Below are 20,336 nucleotides of genomic sequence, written 5' to 3' on the forward strand. Positions count from 1 at the left end.
GTACTTACCTGAACGTTGATTCTGATGATGGGGACGGGAGGTGCTACCTCCCACCCTAGTTAGTAGTAGCGGCATGTCCAGGGAGGGGGTACCTTGTTGTGAACTCTATTACAGATCATCATTGTACTCCATGCGACCTCGAGAAAACTGGGCAAGAAGAGTAGAGGTGTGGCTGCAATACTTTTCTCTCAGTCTATGGACCAATCAGGTAGCACCTCCCATCCCCATCAGTTAAGTACCAACGTTCAACTGCCATTATGTAAGTGATGACTAGATTACTTGATTCTGCTACTTTTTAACAGACTTGATTATTTTGAGTCTAATTTTTTCTCGAATAAGACACTGTCCTGTCCGTCCATCTATCCAATTTTGAAACTACCCACTACTCCCACAGAGGGAGGTGTACAAATAAAATATTAAAGCATTAAAAACAGTATATATAAAAATTTTAAAGGATTAAAATTCAACACTCCTTCTATAAATCTTGTTCCCTATACTGTTGAATGGCAGTTTGCAAAATCTTGTGAATTATCTTACTATTTAATATATATGCAACTGCTTTAAAATGTTTCCATACTGCCTTTTTTATATCCCAGAATATAAATATCCATGTGATTATAAACAGTCCGCCTGGGTGTTGGTCATACCGGAAATGTGCTCTGCTTGGATGGAGAGGAGGTGCCTCTACACCCACCGACCCAGTTAGTCGGCCTCCAACATCAACGATCTGGAGCGCATGCCTCCCTGGTGGTTGATATGTGCCTTCATCGCAACGTTTCCATCAATACTCTTACGTGATGACCCCGGATGTTGATCTGGAAGTGAAGCAGGGCCAGCCTGACCGCCATCAGCTCCAGCCAATTGATGCTGTGAGCAGCCTCTGTTGAGGACCACCTGCCCTGAGCCAGCTGGTTCTGGAAATGGGCCCCCCAACTGAACAGGCTGGCATCTGTCGTGATGGAGAGACGTGTCGGCTCCTTGAACGGGGAGCCCTTCGACAGAGCCAGAGACATCCACCACTTGAGTGACTGACGTACCTCTGCAGAGACTGGGACAAGCCTCATCGAGCTGCTCCTGTTGGCCCTCTGGTAAGGGAGCAGGAGCCATTGAAACAATTGGGAATGGAGCCTGGCCCAAGGGACGATGGACAGGCACGAAATCATCTTGCTGAGGAGCTGTGAAAGCTGCATGACCTTGGCCGGCGGAAGCTTCTGCATCTGTGCGACCTTCTCTCTGAGGCTCGCCATACGCTCCGGCAACAGGAAGACCTGGCAAGCGGCGGTGTCGATGACTGCACCCAGATGTTGTAGCCTGGTTGTTGGCTGCAGATGACTCTTCTCCATGTTTATGGAGAAGCCGTAAACTTGAAGCATCTGGATGGTGTGTTCCAGGTCCAGAAGCACCTGTTGGGCTGATGATGATTCAATGAGGACATCGTCTAGGTAGCAGTGCAGTCGAACTGGACGGGATCTGAAAAAGGCCGCCACAGCCGCGAGTATCTTTGTAAATGTCCTTGGCGCCCAGGAGAGGCTGAATGGCAGGGCTCGATACTGGTAATGGCGGCCAGCATAAGCAAACCTGAAGTAATGATGGTGGGCTTTGCGAATAGGAACATGGAGGTAGGCCTCTTTGAGATATATGGAGGTCAAGATGTCTCCCGGCCTGATGCCTCCCAGAATGGACTGCAGGGACTGCATCTTGAACCTACGGTAAGTGATGTGATAATTTAGCCTTTTTAGATCCAAGAGTCCCCTCCACCCCCCTGAACTCTTGAAAACCAGGAACAGGATTGAGTAAAACCCTGTCCCTTCCTGGCCTGATGGAACTGGTTCTATGGCCCTGATCAGGCCCTGAGATGCCTGATCTCCTGTTCCATAAGAGGCCTTTTTACTGGGCATGGCAGAACCGGGCACCTGATGAAGTGGGGTGGGGGGAAGGGAGAGAAATTCCAGGGTGAGTCCTAGTCTGATTGTTTGCAGGACCCACTGATCTGACGTGGTCTGCTCCCACTGGGTGCTGTACAACTAGAGGCACCCCCTATGGGAGCTGAGCTGAGATAGTCATTTGTATCTCCTGAAGGGCAGGAACCAGACCCCCCCTGAAAGGAACATTTGGAGTAGTACTGCTGGTGGCCCCTGTCACGAAAGGACTGGCAGTCCTGGGACCGGTCCACCTGCTGGGAGTACGTACGATGGATCAGAGCGGAGCTATTAGATGGCTCTGCGTTCCGAAAAGGCTGCCTCCTGTAGGAATATGGGCCCTTCCTGTCAGACAGATGGCATCACCTTTTTCTTGTCCTTGTTCTCTACTAGGACCGGATCAAGGACCTCCCCGAAGAGCTTATCCCTTTTAAAAGCAGCAGTGAGCAGCTTCCATTTGGAGTGCATGTCCACGTTCCAGTGCCAAAGCCGCAAGAGTCGCCTGGTAACAACATTGGATGCCAGAGCTCACGAAGCAAACTTGGCTGCGCTCAGGGTGGCATCGGCAGTATACTCTGTGGCAGCCATGATCTTATTAATATCCTGTCTTAACTTGGAATCCCTGCCTGGAATCCTAGTTAACAACTGCCTCAACCAGAGGAGGATAGCTCTGGAGAGAAAAGAAGCCGAAAATGAAGTCTTAATTGCCCAAGCGGCCGCCTGGTGCATTTTATGACAGGCGGTCTCAGATTTCTTATCCTCTGCCTTGAGACCTTCTAATAAATCAGGCAAGAGAATGGATGTTGAAGTAATGGCCGCCACAGGAAGATCAATAGGTGGGAGCTTAAGCAAGTCCTCCAGACTAGCATCTACCATTACAACTGCTTATAATTGCTACTGGGGGTAGCCATGGTGGCAGACTGCGCCCATTGCTTCTGAACCATATTAAGAAACATCTTGGGGATAGGCACTATTTCCTGAGCTGAGACAGGCTCCTCAAAGAGGTCCCCAGAAAGATCATCTGGTTCGGTGGGCACCTGAACAGGGGGCTTGGACCCCATGCGGGTTGCTATCTTAGCCTTATCCAAGATGATCTTGAAATTGGCTAGCTTAAAGAGGCCAGAAAAAACAGGCTTCTCGGAGGTACCTCCCTCGTCTCCAGAGAACTCGGCCTCCTGCCTGGGTGACAGATCCCCCTCCTCCTCCCATTCTGAATCATCAGAAGCCATGGAAGAATGGGGAGACTGAGGCTCCTGGGAGATCGAAGCCGCCCCGGGAGTCACAGGGGGCTGTAAGTGTCGGGTCTTACAAGAGCGTTTACCCCTCTGCTGCATGCCTGCCTCAATACTTTGAGAAATGGCCCTGTTAATGACATCCTGCATTTCCACTGAGAGATTGGGTCTGGAGGGCGGATCCTGCAGAGCCAGGGGCCCCAAAACTGACCCCTCCTCCAGGTCCAAAGGACATGCAAACAGGTTGGCCTGGTCCACCACACCCAGGGAAACTCCCATGGCCAAGGAAGCCATGGGGGAAAATTCCTGGCTTTCTTCATCACTGTCGGAAATAGGATGGGATTGAGCAGGGGGAACTCCCAAAGAGGGCTCCTCAGGAGACATCAGTTTGAGAGGCTTGGAACTGCTGTTGGGCCTTGGAAAAGTGTTTTTCAAGGGCCTTCGGGTGGTGCAAGGCATCCTTATCAGGCCCTGAACCCTGCTTAGGCCCAGGCCTGGAATAGGTCTTGGAGCCCCTAATGGCCTTCCTGGCAGCCACGCCTGCCTGGCTAGAAAACGCCTTGGAGGAGACCCCTGACTGGCCAGGTTCCTCTGGAATCTGATCTGCCATGACCCTGGATTCAATCCAATAGATAAGGGGCACCCCCACTCACCACCTCACAACAGCCCACCGTCGACCAGAGTGCTCACTGGAGAGACACAGAAAGGTGAAGGATCAAAGGCAATTTGAGAGTTAATCACGAGCAATCACAGCTCCAAACGCCCGCAGGAATAACAATTGTAACCCAGGGCGCCTCAAAGCTCAGCCGCTGCTAATGAGGTGCTTTGGAGATAAATTGCCAGCCAGGCCGGACAACAATAGCTCCGAGCGGCTCCTGCTATGAGTTAGGCTTCAGGCAGCTGCAGCATGTGCTAGGAGTCGAAAGCGAAACCGGCAGAACAGGGGGAAAATGGCGGGCGGCTCTATGCGTGCCATGCCTGCACATTAACAAGCCGGCAGAATCATAATAACTCTCGGAGAAAAACAGCACTGAATGGCTGCTTCAGCAAGCACGGACGACGGCCCACAGGGCTCTCCGCAGGGGATCCGGCTGCAGCAGGGTTGCTGCAGCAGCGCTGGCGTCAGCACTCCGACCCACGCCCCCCCAACAACTGCCTGTGTCCCCCGCAGTGCCTAAGGTATCCAGGACACTGGGAGGACCGAAAGGGAGAGAATGGCCAAATTCAAACAACTAAGGAAAACCTTTTTTCTTTTGCTCTCCAAGCCTGCTCCAATATAATCAAATATAAACTACTTACAGACAAAGAGAGTCCAAGCAAGAGATAGAATAGAAGAGAAATTGTAAGTGTGTCCACTGGGCTAGCTGAATTGAAAAAAACTGAAGCTAATCAGCACCTGAGGCATGGCTTAAAGTTTCAATTCAGTTCTGGGCAGTTTGGCTGTATTTAACCCTAGCTTGGATTCTCCTGAGCAGCGCCCTGGAAAAGAGCAAAGTCAAATTATGAATAAACTTGTAACAATAAGGAAAGTTTCTAAAGCTATAAAAAGATTAAAGAAGAAAGGTGTCTGGAGTAGGTGAATTATCAAGTTTGTAATGATGTTTTGAAAATGAACTTTTACAACCTCTACAAAATAAAATGAATTATGTCTTACAGATATGAGGGTTACCAGGGACCTTGAAGAAAGTTAATATTGCATTAATAGCTAAAGGGCAGGGCTGTCAAACTCAAGGCTTGTGGGCCAAATTCAAACTGTGATGTGGATAGATATAGCCCACAGGACTGCCCTGATACAGTGAAGGCCTGACCCGTGATGCCTTATCTTGGTCCAGGGCAGCCAGGCGCTAATCTATAACTTGATGACTGCCATCTGGCTGGAACACAGTCTTCATCCACAGGGTCACCGAGAAGCCAGTGAGAAACTGCCCCATCACCTCAACCCAGTGGTGAAATTCAATTTTTTTTACTACCAGTTCTGTGGCCGTGGCTTTGTGGGTATGGCAGGGGAAGGATACTGCAAAATCTCCATTCCACAGGAAGCACACTGCAAAATCTCCATTCCCTCTCCATTCTGGGGCCAGCCAAGGGTGGCATTTGCCGGTTGTCCAAACTGCTCAAAATTTCTGCTACTGGTTCTCCGAACTACTCAGAATGTCCACTACCAGTTCTCCAAAATCTGTCAGAGCCTGCTGGATTTTACCCATCTCAACCCTGCCCTCTGGGTGCTTGCTGCCTCCAGTGCGCATGCCCAGGTGATGTGCTGAGATGGTGGGGGTAATCCACTGTCCACTGTGTGCTGATCAGAAACCTGCAAATATACAGTAACAATAAACCTTGGTTCACAGCTAAACTTAAGCAGCTACGTCATATCAAAGAGGAAGCTTACAGAAAAGGTGATAGAATGCTGTATCAGGCCAGAAATGTAGTAACAAGAGTGATCAGAGCAGCAAAAAGAAGCTACTATGAAAAGCTAAGGAATCACTTCTCAACAAATGAATCAGCAAACATGTGGAAAACCCTTAAAAATATCACTGGTTATAGCAAACCTCCTCCCCATGCTGAAGGAAATCAACAACTGGCAGATGACCTGAATGTGTTTTACTGTAGGTTTGAGAGAAAATTACTGCCACCTATCTCCACAATCTCTATCTCGGACACAGCAACATCAGCCAAACAGTAGAATTTGTGGTAGATTTTAGGACAAACCCTCCTGAACTACAACCTCATACAATACTAGACAACACAGTATCAACAGTAGACAGATTTAAGTTTTTAGGTTCTATTATATCTCAAGACTTAAAATGAAGACTTAACATCAAAAACACCCATGTTGCTTATATCTTTACAATTTATATTGTTTTGTTTCCTAATATGATTTGATTATTAGTAATCTATTACTATCACCAAATGTTGTATCTTATGATTCTTGATGAATGTATTTTATTTTTCTTTATGTACACTGACAGTATATGCACCAAAAACACATTCCTTGTGTGTCCAATCACACTTGGCCAATAAAGAATTCTATACTATTCTATTCTGTTCTGTTTTGTTCTGTTCTGTTCTAATTAACCAGTGGAAAAGCTTTCCTTCAGAAGTTGTTGGTGCTTCACCACTGGAGATTTTTAAGAGCCTGCACAGTCACTTGTCTGAAAAGGCATAGGATCTTCTGCTTGAACAGGGGGTTAAACAGAAGAGCTCCAAGGTCCCTTCCAGCTCTGTTCTGATTGATTGAGTGATTTAACTTTCAGAGATGTTTAGGGGAACTACAGTAATTCAAAATGTTATTAATATAGTTAACTTTGTATAGCATGAGCACCATAAAATTGAAACTAGATTAAGAACTAGAATAAGACTGATTTTGTTTTTTAATAAAAGGCCAGCAAAGCTGGGGAGGGGCATCTGTACCTTTAAGGGGAGGGAATTTCATAAAGTGGGTGTGCCATATTGCAAAAAAGGGGGAGTTACAATAGACCTTCACTTGACAACTAGAACATAGGCCAATACGATGGTGATGAAACAGTGCTTAATATATCTCAATGTTTTAAAGGTAATGATAGCACTCTAGATTTGAGTTTAGAAGTTAACTGGCAACCAATGTGATTTCAAAATAGGTGTTATTTTAGCTGGTTAGTCTGTTCCATCATAATTCTAACTACTACATTTTGTACCAGCTATAGTTTACAGATCATTTTGAACAGCAACTCATGTATAGAGCATGTGACAGTAATCCAATCAAGTGACCAGGGCATAGATTACCATGATCAGGGCATAGATTACCATATAGGATATCTGGGTCTAAGCAGAGATACAATCAATGCACTATAAATTTGTCACAACTGAGTAAAGACTTTCCTGGCTACCGTTTCTATCTATTGTTTAAGAAGTAGTCTAGGATAAACCACAAGACACAAACCAACTCCTAGTGGTCTATTAAAACTATCAGAACCAATGCTTTATTTCATTATGACAGCCTAAAACTATGGAACAAAGCTGTCTAAATTATATGAATTTATGAATCTTTTCTAATAAAATGTTGGAAGTTAGATGAATCTTCTATATTGCTTTTTTTTAAATCTACTTCAAAAATTCCTATGCAAGTGTGTGTACGTGTTTTATATATATATACTGATGCCTATATATATATATATATATATATATATATATATATATATATATATATATATATATATATATATATATATATATATATATATATATATACACACACACACACACACACACACATATACACATATACACATGTATACACACACACACACACACACACACACACACAGAGAGAGGGGGGGGAGATATATTTTCACAACCCCTGGTATGCCCAAATATGGGAGGAAGATCACTACTTCCATTCTCTGTCCTTCGGCTCGTCACAAGAGACCATCCAGACAGAAACCCATAATATATATATAATTTGATTTTATTCCTGATATCAGGTACCTAAACATATATAGTATCATTATTAGCTAGATTACATCTTATTTCTTATCCTTAAACTTGGGAAGCATTCATAGCATCCTCCCCTGTTTTTTATGTTATTACTGTAATAGCAAACCACATCCAACATTATCAATGTGAGCCTTAGCTTACTGAGATTTGTCATCACCTCATCCTGGGAATTTGAGTTTTGTATCATGGGGAAGTTGTTCCAATTTTTTTATCAGATTTAAAAAGGCATGCAAAATATTAAACTGTAAATACAATGACATTAATGGATATAACCATCACTCTATGGCAAAAAGATAACTAAAAAGAATATGTAACTCCAATAATCTGGCTTATAATGTGACGTTTTTCAAAACCATTCTAGTTCTATATTAGTGATATAATTCTTGTTTGCTTGCTTTTCTATTATCTACTATTTTATTGATTTTTTAAATTCAATAGTTATATAAAAACAGTAATTAAGTAAGCATTTACTCAATTTTTTATTAACAACATTCCAAAATATATTGCTTCTTAGGAGATCCATTTTATCAAATATGACTAATAATCACTGATACATATCATCTCTTATGAATTTATATATTATATTTTAAAGCCATTCAAATTATTGGTCATATGTCTACCCTGTAGAAGTAAATTCCATTATTATGCATCATAAGGAAAAAGCCTCAGTGTTTCTAATCCAGTAAAGACCATGTAAGGACAGATGTTATAGAGAAAAGCTATCTATATAGTTGCTAAGAGCTGACAACAATTTGATAGCAGATAAATAAATAAAAACATTGCGGCATAATGACAGAAGTTTCAGACTAGATTATGGTGATTCTGTTCAGATCAGTATTCAGCCTTGAAATTCACAACATCATCTTAGTCATAGCCAATCATGACTGCTTAGCTTAATTTTATGCAGTTGCTTTAAAGGTAATTGTCCAATCTAAGCTTTTTGAGTGTCTGTAAATATATTTTTAATTAAAAACGACAATTATATATTACTTAAGAGTTGGATTAAAAAAGAAAATATGAATTAAAAAGAACATCTGTATAGTCTTAAAACTGTATATTAGATGCTTCGTACTTCAATGAACTATTTCTGTAATTTTTTTATTGTTGGAAGTTCACATTGAATATATATTAGCCAACATTATACACCAGTTTCCAGTCTCATGAAGGATAATTATCATAAGGTACTTTTAATTTTGAGAATTAGGGAAACTACTGCACTATTCAAATACTTTAAAAAGTAATACTGAGAAAAGTTAACTAGCAAAATGGATTAATCAATTTCCCCCAAATATGCATATTATTTACAACTACGTTTTTTCAACATCTTAGCATAAATATGTGCTATAAGACACTTAACTAACAGCAAACACGTAATTCCCCCATATTACTTTTTAATATAAATATCTGAAATAATACAACACAACTGAGAGTTTCCAATCTCACCAACAACAGAAAATTTGAAACAGTGGTAGAACGTAGGTTTTCATTTGAATGTAACATAAGCCAATAGCATATTTTTAATTAGTTTTTTCTAAACTGGAGGCCTTGACTTTATCATCTTTGCAAATCCAGAATTATAGAACATTCTCAAATCATCTATCTACCCAACAGATGTAATGTTTGAAATAGGTAATTATAAGAATGATGCATCTGCTGTACTTAGTTGCAACACTTAACTGTCTGATAATAATTTCCATCTATTTCTGCACTATTGATGTTTTATAAAACATGTATTTAACAAAAACAGATTTGTTATTTATTGCTTAACACTTATAAAGCATTTCTAGGATTTTATAATAGTTTGCTGTGAACATCTCGTCTAACAAGCTAGAAACAAAGTTAACACATGTTGAATTTTTTCACATATAAAAAATAATTGAACTAAATATACTATGTCTTACATATTTTTCAGTGTTCAGCTGCATTAGATCTGTTAAGTCACTTCAGAATTTGCAGATGTAAAATATATAACATGTACTTTATAGAAATAACAATCCATGAAATAACCAATTTCTAACCAATTTCATCATTCATAAAATGAATAAAGCTGATTTGTGGACTAACTTCTCCATTTTTGAAATTTCCTACAGATTACAGAGCTTTTTAATTGAATTTTATACCAGTTACTTTTTCTTTTCCCTTGCATTTTCATTGATTTGCAAAAGTTATACAGAACATAAGGGAATAATAATAATCAAGGCTATATATCTAAATCTGCTTTTAAATACTTTGTGCAGTTTTAAACTGTCAAAAGTACTATCATTTCTATTATTTTTCTTAAAGCTAGGAAGAGAAGTTTTCTTCTTTCTTGTCAAGTGTTCTTTCCAATGTTATTCTAAAGGTTCATACACATGTTAGAAACCTGCTTTTCCGAGATTTAAAGCCATAGATATTTTAAAACATCTTGGCTCATTTAGCAAGGTAAAGATCTGGGAGAATCAGAAGTCAAAAAATTAAAACAACAGTTCAAACAAACTCAGAAATCTCCCTTACAGAATATTGCAACCAATAATAGGATGGAGAAAATTTTTCAACATAACTGGGCCTCTGTTAACTTAGGAGTACTCTCTTTAATTCTTCCTATGTTTAAGGATCTACTATTACTTATGGATATCCACAAGTCAAAATAAGTAATTAAGAAGTAATTCAAACAAAATAAAATGGTATAATCAGCTATTCAGGCAATCACATTTCTAGAGAATACTCTCCAAGTTAAGTTACCATTTCTGTAGTGAGAGAAAAATTGAGGTGAAAAGATAGGAGCCCTATCCTTCTATTTGTGTGCAAAATATGAAATAGTTTTTAGGTTTATGCATCACGTTCTTCTGGGCTGAACAACTATATGTACAATAGTGTATATGATATACAAAACTATGTATATGCCTACACAAAAAAATCAACATTTTGTGAAGGCTCAGGCACCTTATTCTTTGGAGATGTCATAGAAGCTCCAATTAGTGCAGAAGATAGCAGGCAGACTGCTGCTGGAACAATCCCACCACTGCAATAACACTAATTTTGAATTGGCTGCACTCACTTTGCATTAGCTTCTAATCAACATTAGAGTGATAACTATCTCTAATAATAGGTCATTACAGCATCAAGGAGAAGCAACCTAGAACTAAGGAGAAATTTCCTGACAGTTAGAACAGTTAATCAGTGGAACAATTTGCCTCCAGAAGTTGTGAATTCTCCAACACTGGAAGTTTTAAAAAGAGATTGGATAAACATTTGTCTGAAGTGGTGTATGGTTTCCTGCCTAAGCAGGGGGTTGGACTAGAAGACCACCAAGGTCCCTTCCAACTCTGTTATTCTATTCTATTGATTGCATTGTGTCAAGATACTATATTGCTATAGTTGACTCTGCTCATCCAATCATCTAATGAAAGCCCCTCCTCCCTGGGAAATTCATAGAACCTGGATGAAATTCCATGTCTTAATTGTGGTGTCTCCTTCATTATGAAACATACTTCCCCAAAGGCTCAATTAGTGTCTTTGCTTACATGCCAGAAAACCATGTAAACCTTGTTATTTCATTAGGTTTTAAGTACTGTTTGATTGATTGATGGCATTTATCTGAGCAGTTGTTAAATATTGTTTTTGTATCCTACCCTCCAAAATGAGTATCACAGACTATAAGCAAGTATAACATAACCCATATTTAAAATGGATCAGAATCCATCCTAAGGGCAAAATTTGATAAATTATTTATTTCCAATAGTACCTTGGAAATATTAACTTACACTCTGACACGAAAGAGAAGAAGCTTTCGGTTTTGTTTACAGTGTTTGTCATTGAACCTTCTGTTCCTTCCTGACTACATAGAGCACCTTGAAGTACCTTATTTTTATTTATGTTACAGAAAAAATAATGGTAGCAAGCATTGCTGCTTGACCAGAATACAGCTCAAGCTTTTCACAAGAAAATAGCAGGGAAGTAAATTTTAAAAAGCCTTCATATGTGGCATAATCCTGTTAAATTACATATTTATAAACAACTGCTGCAATACATTCATTCTGATTAAACATGTCCCTCTTTACTACCTATTGAGATAATGGTGACTATTCCTTTATGACATCTGAATCAATTTCTTATAAATGCTCATATAGCATTTTCAATAAGAATTCAAGCTAGAGTGTTATCGTACTAAAATCATTTACAGCAAAACACACAAAATCAATAATGTTTTTGAAACATATAAAAATGAGATGTGCCAATTTTTAAGAAAGCAATGCAAAGGAAGGATAATAAAAAAATCTTAATAGAAACATATTTTAGATAAATATTTCTCTATTAATTGCTATTCAAAAAGCCACTATAATAGATATCCCTCCCCCATCCTCATTGAAAAGATGTTAGCTAATATGCAGTACAAAAAGCATTTCATTCAAAGATTTTTTAATGCACTTAACTTTCTACATCTAAAAACAACTTGCAATAAGTCATTAAGGTTATGATGATGAATTTGTATTCGTTAATTTCATCAGTTTGAAATTTACTATTAACATTTTGCACCATTTTTCAGTTGATAAATAATTATGCACATTGGGACGGTAAACTAGGAAGAATAACCTCTATGCTAGTAATGTGAAAAGATAAAAAGGAAAAAAGATATTTACATACAGGTAGCAGCTCTCTGTCTAGATGCATTGCTTCCATGCTGATGCAGAAAAAGAAAACGTCCTTGTAAAAGACTGCAGTGTAATGTGCTCCAAGATTTCAGACTGTACATAAACATAACCTTTTTATAACATTATATCCAACATAGATGTATACTGCTACAAAATTCCCTGCTGCAGCCAATTATCTCCCAGAAATACTTAATCTTTCAAGCCAGTAACTACAACCAGCACAGGGTCACAGAATAACAGAATTGAGGAACATGGCATGGCTTCAATTCCCACAGAGGGAACACCAAAAAAGGAGCTGAAACTATGTGGTTTGTGACTTAGCATTTAGCTACAGCAGTAACTAAAACAGCATCCCAACTGAAATATTATTCTTTGAAGGCTAAAATTTCATTATTACTAACTACAGATATTTGATTCAAATTCCAAAATGTAAAAATAAAAGTTTAAGCATTAAAAATACTTAAGACAGTATGTTTATATCTGAAAAACATTTCCTAATATACCATCATTTTAAAAAAAATCATCTTAGGGGTTTCAGAAAACTTAAGAGATTGAGATTGTCCCCATTGAAAAAGCACAACTCAACACTTATTTTTATAGTTCTTAAAAGCTATTTATTTGAAATATAATCTCTGCATGTTTTTCTTTTTAATCTTTAGCTTTTCACACCCAAACATACTTCCATATATTAGCCATTTGTGTCCCTCTTTGTTTAAAACTAGCTATCGGGACAATTTTGCTTTAAAAAATCTCAACTGAATTACCATATCAACTTTATAATAATAATAAATCATAAACTTAAAATATTCAGAATTTTCATAGCACTTTATTAAATAAACCCACTTTTTCTCAATAATGTTGTATATATAATTTTAACTAACTGTTAGTTCAAATAAATCCATGTTTCAAAATCTCTTTTAGGTAAATTTCCTATTCTTTTTATTTAAGTAGTAAAAACTATCCAACATTTTAATAATGTACCATTATTCTGTCCAGATGATTCTAATGCACTCTAATCAGACCTATTTCTGAAAATTGGAAATTTTAAAATTGGAATGTAGCATTGGCTTACCTGATATGCTCATTTTCTGAAGAAGTGGAGACAGCAGCCTTGTGTGAGTTATTTTTGTACCATCCAATAGAACTGAGTCTGCAAAGTTTAAGTCCCGCCTCTTCCTGCTGAGATCCCCAGCTTTTATGACAAAACTAATATGCAGACAGACTTGCATAAAAGAAATGATATCTCCCTAAATAGTGGCCCACACCCTAAGGGTGGGGCAGGATGCTGTCTCCACTTCTTCAGAAAATGAGCGTATCAGGTAAGACAATGCTACATTTTCCTGACTCAGTGGAGACAGCATCCTTGTGTGGGACATACCAAAGCTTGTGGGAAACCATCCAAAACGAATCCCTCTGATTAACCCTCACCTGATGAAAAACTCGCCTCCCAAATGCCGCATCAGCTGATGCGTACCTGTCAATTCTGTAGTGTCTAATAAAGATGGATGGAGATGCGCACATGGCCGCCTTGCACACCTCATGTGCCCCAGGCGGCTGTGGCAACTGCGCTACATGTTGATGTAGCGCAGTTGAGTAATGTGATCTGGAAGTAATGTGATCTGGAATTGGCTGATCCTGAGAGGAATATGCCTTTGCAATGCATGCCCTGATCCACCTTCCTAATGAAGAAGAGGAAATCTTAAGGCCCATAGAGTCTGGCTGAAAATATATGAACAATGCTTCAGTGCGACAGAAGGTCAACGTAAATACGTAAGGTCATGCGTAAATAGATCTTCAGAGCTCTACAAACGTCCAGGGTATGCCAGTTGTGTTCTAGGTGATGGACCGGCTCAGGACAGAAGTTGGGAAGCACCAATGCCTGAGTGCGATGAAAGATGGGATTCACCTTAGGGATGAATGCTGGGTCCACCCTGCGAACCACTCTGTCCATATGGAAGGTGCACAGATCCTGTTGCATGGAAAGAGCCGCCAGCTCCGAGATCTAGCGAGAAGTGATTGCCACCAGGAACAAGAACTTCTGTGACATGAAGAGTAAGGAAGTGTCTCGCAGGGGCTCAAATGGGGCCTGAAGGATGAGAGGCAGGTCCTAAGAAGGATAGCGATGCACGGTGATGAAAGCAAGTTAGCAGCACCTTTCAGGAACTGATGAATGAGCAGTTCTGAGGTCAGTTGTCTGTCAAGGCCAGAACATAGGAGGAGGACCTGGCTAAGGAGAGTTTGGGGTGCCAACCTGGCAGCCAACTCATCCTGCAAAAATTGGAGAATGTGGTACATCCCAGCCCGGAGGGGAGCCACCATCTTGGGTCAGCACCAAGAACAGAAGGTCTTCCAAGTGGAGTCATAGATATGAAGGGTGGTCGGTCTCCTGGCTGCCTGGATCATCTGAATGACATCTGGTGACAAGCCCTCAGCAGTCGTTAAGTGCCGCTCAACCTCCATGTGGTCAACTTGACCCCCTGTCAAGGGATGTGACATGGCCTCCTGGAAGAGAGACATGTTGGAGAGGGGAATCCTCCATGGAGGAGCAACCGACAGAGACAGAAGATCCACGAACCATGGGTGACGCGGCCAGTGTGGTGCTAGGAGGATTAACTCTGCCCTCTCCTCCAATAGCTTCCTGATGACCCGCTGGATCAGGGGAAACTGAGGGAAGGCATAAAGAAGGCCCTGCGGCCAGTGACATCGCAGAGCATACCTGGAGTTGCATACCTCATGAAAAACTGAGAGTCCTTCTTGTTATGGTGGGGATCCTGAACCTTCTGGTCAGTTCTCTTAAGTGGGTTGCGTGGAGTTCCCACTTGGTGTGATCTATCTGTGATTGGCTCAGCCAATCCGCCATGATGTTGTCGGGAGAAGAGATGTGTCTCTGCCCAAGACAGCAGTTGTTGGGCATCCTTCATCAGCTGCTTGGATCGTGTTCCACCCTGCCGGTTGATGTGGGCTTCCGCCATCATGTTATCCATCAGGATCAACATGTGCTGCCTCTCCACTGACAGCTGGAAGCACAGAAGCCCCAGGTGAATTGCTCCCAGTTCCAGGAAATTGATCATCTGTTGCTTTTCCGAGTGGGTCCACTGACCTGTTCTACCTCCATGTCAGAATGACCCAGTAGGCTGGCATCAGTGGTGATGGTCATCTGGCATGATTCTCGGAACAAGCAGCCCTTTGTTATGGCCTGAGATGATCACCAGGCCAGGGAATTGTGGACCTTGGGGGCAAGGTGATCCAAACTGATGAGCAGCTGCTGTTGTACTTCTGGAACGTGAGGAGCAGCCATTGGAGGGGGCTGCTGTGAAGTCTGGACCAGGGCACTATTGCATAGCACAAGACCATCTTGCCTAGCAGTTGGGACAGTTGGAGAAGTGGAACCCTGTCTCCGAACTGCCAAAGCTAACTCCCAGAGACTTCGCTGCCATTCCTCTGACAGGAATACCTGACCTAGACAGGTGTCTATGAGAGCGCCTAGGTGAATTATGCACTTGGTTGGAATTAGGTGACTCTTGGAGTGGTTGATTGAGAAGCCATGGGTTTCCAGAACCTCTATGACCTCCCACAGATCCCTGTGGGGCTGGTCTGGGGACCTGGACAACAAGAGAATGTTGTCCAGGTAGCACATTATCTGTATGGGACGGCCCTGTAGGTTGGCCATCAAGGCTGCTAGTAGCTTGGTGAATATCCTGGGCACGGACGAGAGCCCGAATGGGAGAGCCTGATATTGGTAGTTGCGCCCCCGGTAGCAGAAGTGGAGAAACCACTGGTGCTCTAGACCAGTGGGTCTCAACCTTCCTAAGGCCGCGACCCTTTAATACAGTTCCTCATGTTGCGGTGACCCCCAACCATAAAATTATTTTATGTTTTCTTTATTTTTTAAAAAAATATGTGTTTTCCGATGGTCTTAGACGATCCCTGTGAAAGGGTCGTTCGACCCCCAAAGGGGTCCCAACCCACAGGTTGAGAACCATTGCTCTAGACAGATCAGAACGTGGAGATAGGCCTCCATCAGATCTATCGAGGTCAGGAAGTCTGGGGATGCCTTCCAAGATGGCCATTAATGAGTGCATCTTGAATCACTGATAGACAATATGATGGTTCAAGGCCTTGAGGTCGAGGATCGCCCTCCATCCCCCTGAAGCTTTTGGGATGATGAACAGAAGGCAGTAAAACCCTTGCTGTTCCTCTGGCACCGGCCGAATGGCCTAGATGTCCAAGAGATGCTGAATTGCTTGGTCTACCAGGCATTTTTTTTCTTGGTCCCAGGATATGGGACAGAGGAGGAAATGCTTCAGGGGTAAGAGAGAAATTCTAGGGAGAGACCTGTTTTTACCATCTCCCTGACCCAGGTGTCCGTCGTTATCTCCTCCCATCGATCGGCAAAGAAGGCCAATCAACTGCTGATGGGAAGGTTCCAGCCGCAGTCACTTTTGTCTGCGGAAGGGACAGGAATTTCCTGTACTTCAATAAGATTTCCTAGAAGGGGGGAATCGTTGGTAACCTCTACCCATCCTGTCCTGCTACCTTTGGGGATCCTGACGTCCTGAGTAGTGTCTGGCCGGACAGGAGAACCCTTATCCCCCATCCGGGTTCTGAAAGGACAACCTGCGACAATAAGGTCCAGTTCTTGTTCCTGCGGAAAACAGAGGGGAGAATTTTCCTCTTATCCTTAGACTCGATAAGTCTGGGTTCAAGGGGAACCCCCGTTTGTTCCTTGCAAAAGGTTCGGAGGTGAGGCACCACTTATTCTTGACATTGGCCTGCCAAGGCCGCAGCCACAAAAGGTGCCTGGCTGCTATAGTGGACCTAACTGATTTAGATGAAAACCTGGCCGCATTAATGGAGGCATACACTGAGAATTGAAGGGCCGCTTTCAACATTAAGGTCCTGGTGAGACCTCGAATCCGAATCAACAGAGGGGAAGCTTAGAGACCTCAAGGTAAAGTTCTATTGGATGATACAAGAATAACCCACACAAGGATGCTGTCTCCACTGAGTCAGGAAATTTTTTTATCATGCTGAATAGAGAATTAATTCAGATATTTATTAACATAATTAATTTCTTGATTTTATCTACCGTTTCTCGGAATAATAAGCCCAATCGGGCTTTTCAGTGCATGCTCTAAAATAAGCCCTCCTCAAAAATATTGCAACACAGCAGGGGCCATGAGGTGACCATGCTTTCTGCCTCCTGCCCCTCAAAAATAATAAGACATCCCCGAAAATAAGGCCAAGTGCTTATTTCAAGATCAAAAGAAAATAAGACCCTGTTTTATTTTCAGGGAAACATGGTATGCCCCATTTAAACTACCAGTATAAGCTGTTAAAAGCTCCAAATAAAAATGTATTTATTTTCTATTTTTGCTTTTGAGAGCCATACTTTTAACAGCTTATAATTAATAATAATAATAATTTCTTAACTTCCCAAAATAAAAAGAGAAACCATTGGCCCAGAGTTGGCATTCATAACTTTTCAAAAATTTGAAAAGTTCTTCTTTTAATTTTGGGGTCTCACTTCTTGAGACAACCCCATCTCTCCTTCCTGCAGCTCCTTTTTTCCAAGAACAAAAGAAATCAGAGGAAGGGAGAAGAGGGAGAAATAAAGCTACACACACACACTCACAGAGAGGGAGGGAGAGGGAGGAAGGGAGAGAAGGAGAGAGAGAAAGAGACAATCCTAAATCAGAGAAGGGGCCCTGACTAGCCTGAAACACTGCTTCCTCCACTCCTTGCTTTCTTGCTTCCTTCCTCCCTCACTCCATCCCTCCATCCCTCCTTCCTTCTCTGCTCCTTCCCATTCCCATCTCATTCCTTCCTCTGAATTCAGGAAGAGATGAATGGAGATTGGCAGTGCTGCCAATGGTCGTGCTTATTGCATCTATGGCTTTCCCACCTGAGGCAGGACAGGGGCGGTCCCAATGAAAGGGAAGCTGCATGCAGCAAGCAGGCCATGGAGATGCCATTGGTGAGTGCAGCACTGATCTATAACTGGATGACAACCATCCAGTCTGGAACATGGTGAGCCTTAAATCTTTGGGGCAGCCCTGGAACCAGCTAGCCCCCCCCCTCACCAACTCAGCCCCACTACCTGGGCCTGTGCAGGCAGCAAGCACCCAGAGAGCAGGGTGGAGCAGGGCAATTCCTCGCCAGTTCCTAGGTGACCCTGTAGGTCAAAGATTGATCTTGTTCCAGCCCGGATGATAGCCGTTAAGTTATAAATTAGTGCCTGGCCATCCTGGACCCGGGATGAGGTGCCACAGGCTAGTCCTTCACAGTCTCAAGGCAGCCCCAAGTGCCAAATCTTGCCACCTTGCGGGCAGGATTTAGGCCACAGGCCTTGAGTTTGACATGCATGTTCTATAATGTTTGTCATAAGTGTGCCTTCTGCATGTAATTTGCTTAACTGAGGCAGTGGGAGGACTTTAGTACTGTGTTGGGGGTACATAAAAAGGGATCAATTCAATGGTGGGTTTCAAAAAATTTTAGAACCTCTTCTGTAGCTGTGGCCTGCTTTGTGGGAGTGGCTTGCCGGGCATGTGACCAGGTGGGAGTGGTTTGTTGGCCATGTGACCAGGTGGGAGTGGCTTGCCAGCCATGTGACTGGGTGGGCGTGGTCAATTTGTAAAATGTGGTGAACTCACTTAACAATGCTCTTGCTTAGCAACCAAAATGTTGGCTCAGAAACTCTGGCATTTGAAGCACGCAGGTCTTAAAGCTGTCAAGTTACAAGACCTTTGCACCCCTAACCGATTAGAAAAAAACCCCAGGGGTGTTCAAACTTGACAGCTTTAAGACTTGTGGACTTCAACTCCCAGAATTCCTCCCCTAGTCATATTGGCTCAGGAACTGTGGCATTAAAGTGTGCAAGTCTTAAAGCTGTCAAGTTACAAGACCCTTGCACCCCTAACCCTTTAGAAAAAAACCCGAGGGGTGTTCATATTTGATAGCTTTAAGACTTGTGGACTTCAACTCCTAGAATTCCTCCTCTCGCTCTTCATCTTGATGATGTGCGGATGGGCGGGGGGAGGGAGCTGGAACCAGTTCTAAACGGCACTGTAGATTTGTGGGACCTCTTCAATAGAAGAGGTTAGAACTGGCAGGAACCCACCCCTGGATCAATTGTTCTATTTAATTAACTTTGAGGGGTCAAAATTCCTTGTTTGTTTATTTAAAAGGTTAATATGGTTGCCCATCTTAAGCAACTCTAGGTGATTCACAATATTAAAGCTTGATCTTCTTTCACTTCCAGTGCTCCTACTCACAAAATGCATACACAGTCTTTCTGGATTCTGCAGACTTCCACAAGAGGAGCTGAATTCTGGAGCAGATGTGGACAATTTCTTTTGTTCTCTTTGTCCAGAGAAGCTTAGATGATACAACTAATTGCAGTTCTGGCTTCAGAGTTATAGGTAGTCCTCAACTTACTACTACAACTGAGCCCAAAAGTTATGTTGCTAAGTGAGACACTTGTTAAATGACATGCCACATTCTATGATCTTTTTTTGCCAGTTATTAAGTGAATCAGTGCAGCTGTTAAGTTGGTAACATGGTTGTTAAGAGAATCTGACTTCCCCACTGATTTTCTAGTCAGAAGGTAACAAAAGGGGATCACTTGATCTCGGGACATTGCAACTGTTATAAATAAGTTGCCAGGTGTCTGAATTTTGATCACATGTGTGTGGGGATGCTGCAACAGTCATAAGTGTGAAAAATGATCATAAATCACTTTTTCCAGTGCCATTGTAAATAAACAAACTGTTGTAAGTTGAGCACTACCTGTATTTCTTTTCAGAGAGACACCAGTCTTGCATCAGAAGAATGACTGAAAAAGCAAGCCATTTCATTGCAGAATTCCCTGCCAACTTAAGATAGCACAAAATACTCTATCCAAAGACCTCCAAGGTCCCTTCCAATCCTATAATTCTACTTTTCTATTATTCTATTAAAACACAGACTAAGTAGATGAGTCAAACCAAAGATTTGCTGCCTTTTAATGGGAAAGCAGCTAGTGACATAATAAAGCTTTCCAAATAACTACCAGGTAAAAAAACACTCCCTGGAAAAAATGTGGG

The 20,336-nt window shown here is 41.9% G+C and overlaps 1 protein-coding gene across 8 annotated transcripts in view; it reads right to left on the bottom strand.

The window, feature by feature from the left end:
* The window catches only part of SLC4A7 (solute carrier family 4 member 7), a 142,106-nt gene that overhangs the window by 112,698 nt on the left and 9,072 nt on the right, over nt 1-20,336 (bottom strand). Inside the window, exon 1 of one of the 8 annotated variants that reach the window (XM_087712884.1) lies at nt 12,245-12,381. The exons of the other annotated variants lie outside the window; for them this stretch is intronic. Within the exon in view, the coding sequence (XP_087569010.1) occupies nt 12,245-12,280 (36 nt within the window). The 5' untranslated portion in view covers nt 12,281-12,381. Of the gene's footprint in view, nt 1-12,244; nt 12,382-20,336 lie in introns of those variants that run through there. 8 annotated transcript variants of the gene reach the window in all.

Source organism: Thamnophis sirtalis, unplaced genomic scaffold (genome assembly GCF_051295495.1).
Source record: "Thamnophis sirtalis isolate CommonGarterSnake01/CBP01778 unplaced genomic scaffold, rThaSir2_p1.2 scaffold_4, whole genome shotgun sequence".
Taxonomy (NCBI): domain Eukaryota; kingdom Metazoa; phylum Chordata; class Lepidosauria; order Squamata; family Natricidae; genus Thamnophis; species Thamnophis sirtalis.